The sequence below is a fragment of the Tasmannia lanceolata genome, unplaced genomic scaffold, assembly GCF_043159265.1.
Source record: "Tasmannia lanceolata isolate RefF3 unplaced genomic scaffold, GAP_Taslan_0.1 ptg000018l, whole genome shotgun sequence".
NCBI lineage: Eukaryota > Viridiplantae > Streptophyta > Magnoliopsida > Canellales > Winteraceae > Tasmannia > Tasmannia lanceolata.
Genome location: NW_027518695.1, coordinates 49,593,000 through 49,596,589, shown reverse-complemented (window position 1 = coordinate 49,596,589; position 3,590 = coordinate 49,593,000). Strand labels below are relative to the sequence as shown.

At 37.5% G+C, this 3,590-nt stretch overlaps 1 protein-coding gene across 1 annotated transcript; it reads right to left on the bottom strand.

Annotated features, from left to right (window-relative positions):
- Positions 1–222: 222 nt before the first annotated feature.
- On the bottom strand, positions 223–2,639 carry LOC143850384 (uncharacterized). Its single transcript, XM_077359638.1, has 4 exons — positions 2,121–2,639; positions 1,861–2,010; positions 884–1,258; positions 223–774 (listed from the first exon to the last, which is right to left on the bottom strand). Exons 1-4 carry the CDS (start codon positions 2,637–2,639, stop codon positions 223–225), a joined length of 1,596 nt encoding a protein of 531 aa, XP_077215753.1.
- Positions 2,640–3,590: the final 951 nt, after the last annotated feature.

Below are 3,590 nucleotides of genomic sequence, written 5' to 3'. Positions count from 1 at the left end.
ACGCTATGGCTTCCTTATTTTCCTTTAACAAATTAATTAACTCATCCTCTTGACTAGAAGTTAAATAAGAAGAAATAATAATAGGAAGAGTTTCATTATGACCTAAGAAAGCATACCTGAGGTTTGAAGGAATCTAGCTGTGGGGGTTCCTCTATTGATGGCTTGAGAAGGGATGTAGCAAGGGGTCCCACGGGCTCCAATTTGTGTTGTAGGCTGAAAGCCTCAGTAAAGAAGTCTCCTCCTTTCTCCTAACTGCTCCAAGCACTCCTCAAAACGTGCAGAAAAATCAATCTCAAAATTAGTAATGATATCTTCAGGAAAGGAATGCAACACATTTTTTTCTTCATGCAAGTTAGGTTGCTTTCCTAGCCTAAAGACATTAAAATCCACATAAGTATTACCAAACGAGAGCTTCATTAGACCATTCCTACAATTTATTAATGCATTACTAGTTGCATGAAGAAATGGTCTACCTAAGATGATTGGGATTTGATCTTTAACATGTTCAACAGGTTGGGTATCCAAAACTATGAAGTCCACATAAAACAGAAATTCACCCACCTTAACTAAGACATCCTCAACCATCCATTTAGGAGTTTTGACTGATCTGTCTACCAACTGAAGAGTGACAGTGGTTGATTTGAGTTCTCCTAGTCCTAATTGCTGGTAGACTGTGTATGGTAAGAGATTGACACTTGCTCCCAAGTCAAGAAGGGCATGGTCAATTTTTGTATTGCTAATGGTGCGAGAAATTGTTGGGCAGTTAGGATCTTTCTACTTAGCCACCATCTGCTGAGACAAGATGGAACTAACTTTGGCGGCCAAGAAAGCCTTCTTAAGCACGTTCGTTGTGCGCTTTTGGGTGTACAAATCCTTAACGCACCTTGGCATAAGAAGGGACTTGGGAAATAACATCTAATAATGGGATATTCACTTGCACTTGCTTAAAAATATCCAAAATCTTGTCCATGGCATCACCCTTTTTATTATTTTGAAGCCTCTTAGGAAAAGGAGCTTTAGGTACAAAGTCTCTCCCAGATGGCTTAACATATTCCTCTTCTGCTGGGTTTTTAGATGGCTCTTCTCTAAAAAATCTAGGTTCCTCAGACGAACCTTGAAGGGGAGGGGTTGGCTCACTCACCTCAATGGGATGGTCTTTTTGAGATTCTGAATTTGGCAAAGGTAGACCATGCTCTAGATACTCACATCCATTTCTCATAGCATAAATTGCATTGCATTGGTTGGAGGGCTCTTGTTGCTATGGATTCTGTTGAATAGCATTCAACTGACTTGGTTGACCCTGTTGATTAAAATTAACATTCCTAGGATTTGGGACGGGTTGGGAAGGCATTTTTCCTTTCTCCCTCTCATGTAAGGCCATAGCAAGTTGGTAGATTTGCTTCTCCATGTTGTGCTGACTTGTCATGAAAGTACCCATGAAAAAGTTCTACGCTCTTTTCTAAGGAACTGATCCTAGCCGAATCAACTTGTTTTAGGAATCCTGGGGGGGTTTGGATCTGATTTGTTCGATTTTGGATCTGATTTTGGAACTGATTTGGGTGCTACTTTGGGAGATGGGTTGGGAGGTGGCCTAATGAAATTTGAGGGTAGATTTGGCCTTTGAGGGCCAAACTGGCCTTGGTTTTGGAAGCTAGGTGGTCCTGTTTGGTAATTCCTTTGACCTCATGAGAAGTTGGGCTGATTCCTCCATCCCGGGTTGTAAGTGTTACTAAATGGATTATTTTGAAACATGACACTTACATTCTCAATACCATTGCTGGACTAAGAAAGATTGGGGCATTCCTCCACAACATGGGTGGGATCTTGACACTATCTACACATAGGGACTGTTTGACTAACCTGATTGACATGTGAAGGTCCTTTGACCACTATGGCTTCTAGTCTTTTGATAAGACTATCTACGTGAGCCTCTTTAGCTACAGTACCCTCAATGAAAAATCCCTTACCAGTGGGTCTTTCACTCTCTTGAGTTGATTCCCACTCACGAGTCTTTTCAGCCAATTCAAGCAAAAAGTTTCAAGCATTGTTTTCATCCGTATATGATGTAAATCCCATTGGGCACATGGATTCTGACAACTGCTTGGTTTGATGGTCATTACCCTCACAAATAATTTGGCACAAATGCCAAGTGTCAAGTCCGTGGTGAGGGCACTCTTGGAGAAGATCCTCTTCATGAACTTGGAAAAAGACTCATGTGGTTTTTGCCTAAACTGAAGAATATCATTCCTCAGTTTGTTGGTTTTATGCATAGGAAAGAACTTTTTAAGAAAGGCAACAGTGAACTCTTCCCATGTGGTAATGGAATTGGTGGGAAGACCATATAGCCATTTCTTAGCTCCATCATTGAGTGAAAAAGTGATAAATATAAGTTTTAAAGCATCATCTGAGAGTTGTTGCATTTTAATGAGGACACACACTTCCTCAAACTCCCTAAGAAATATATAGGCATCCTCAGAAGGTAGCCCATGAAAGTGAGGTAACAAGGTGATGAACTGGGATTTAAGTTCAAAATTGTTTCCCTGCGCAGCAGGTAAACATATGCATGAAGGCTGTGCTGTCCTAGCTGGATAGAATCTATCCCTAAGGGTTTTAGGTGCATTCTCATTTGCCATATCCATGGGTATAGGTTGAATCTCTACTTTAGTTGTTGTGTCTATGTTTGATTCTGATCTAATTGCCCTTTCTAAACGATTCACAGAATTTCGTACCCAACCAGTACTCATGCAAAAAGCAAAATCACCAAAGCAAGCAAGCACACTAAAAATACGCAGTAACTAAAGCTAACTAAATTTTTTAGATTTTTTCGTATAAAGAACAGGAAATAAAACTAATCACTCCGAATAGCTAAGAATTTAATAAAAATCTCTTCCCCGGCAACGATGCCAAAAACTTGTTTGTTAAAAAGTAATACCGCAAGCATACGAGTCAATTGTAGCTACGAGTCGATCACAGGGAAGAGAATTATTAATTTTCAAAACTTAGGCAAAGTGTATCAATGATCTAAATTATTACTAACTAATATAATAATTAATCTAGATGGTTGATTCAATGCAATTTGACTAATCTAATAAATTCTAACAACCAAATTACTTATCTAGTCTAAAAGAAAAATTCAAATCAATCTTATATATATATATATATATATATATATATATATATATATATAATTTTTAAAAAACAAATTCCAAACAAAATACACTAAATTTAGGGCTGATTTGGTTATGAAATTAAACTAATAATTTATTCACCAAACTGATGCAATAATGATTCGAGTTAACAATAAACTTAAAGAACTGTCTAGGTGCAAAGTTGTAAAACTACTAGATTATGACTAAAAATCCAAATTGAAAGACTAAGGAGAAAATCTGTTTAAGATTCAAAGTGATAAAGGTCTTAGGGTTAGAATCCATCTTAGGTTAGATCAACTTATTAGTTTGTTGATTTATTGATTTGATCACAATCTTGATCTTAAATTGAACTTTATAGGTGATCAATCCGATAAATGGAAAATCCGATCAACGGATGAGATTTCCCACGAGTAATTGATCAAATGCACAAATAATTTTCAG

Bases quoted from the DNA above. Each gene is read 5' to 3' on its own strand.
- LOC143850384 (XM_077359638.1), bottom strand. From the start codon at position 2,639: ATGGATATGGCAAATGAGAATGCACCTAAAACCCTTAGGGATAGATTC. The intron at 2,011-2,120 runs GTAATGACCATC...TTGGCTGAAAAG, and splicing joins GTGCCAAATTATTTGTGAGG to ACTCGTGAGTGGGAATCAAC. The intron at 775-883 runs GTGCGTTAAGGA...GTGGCTAAGTAG, and splicing joins AAGTCCCTTCTTATGCCAAG to AAAGATCCTAACTGCCCAAC.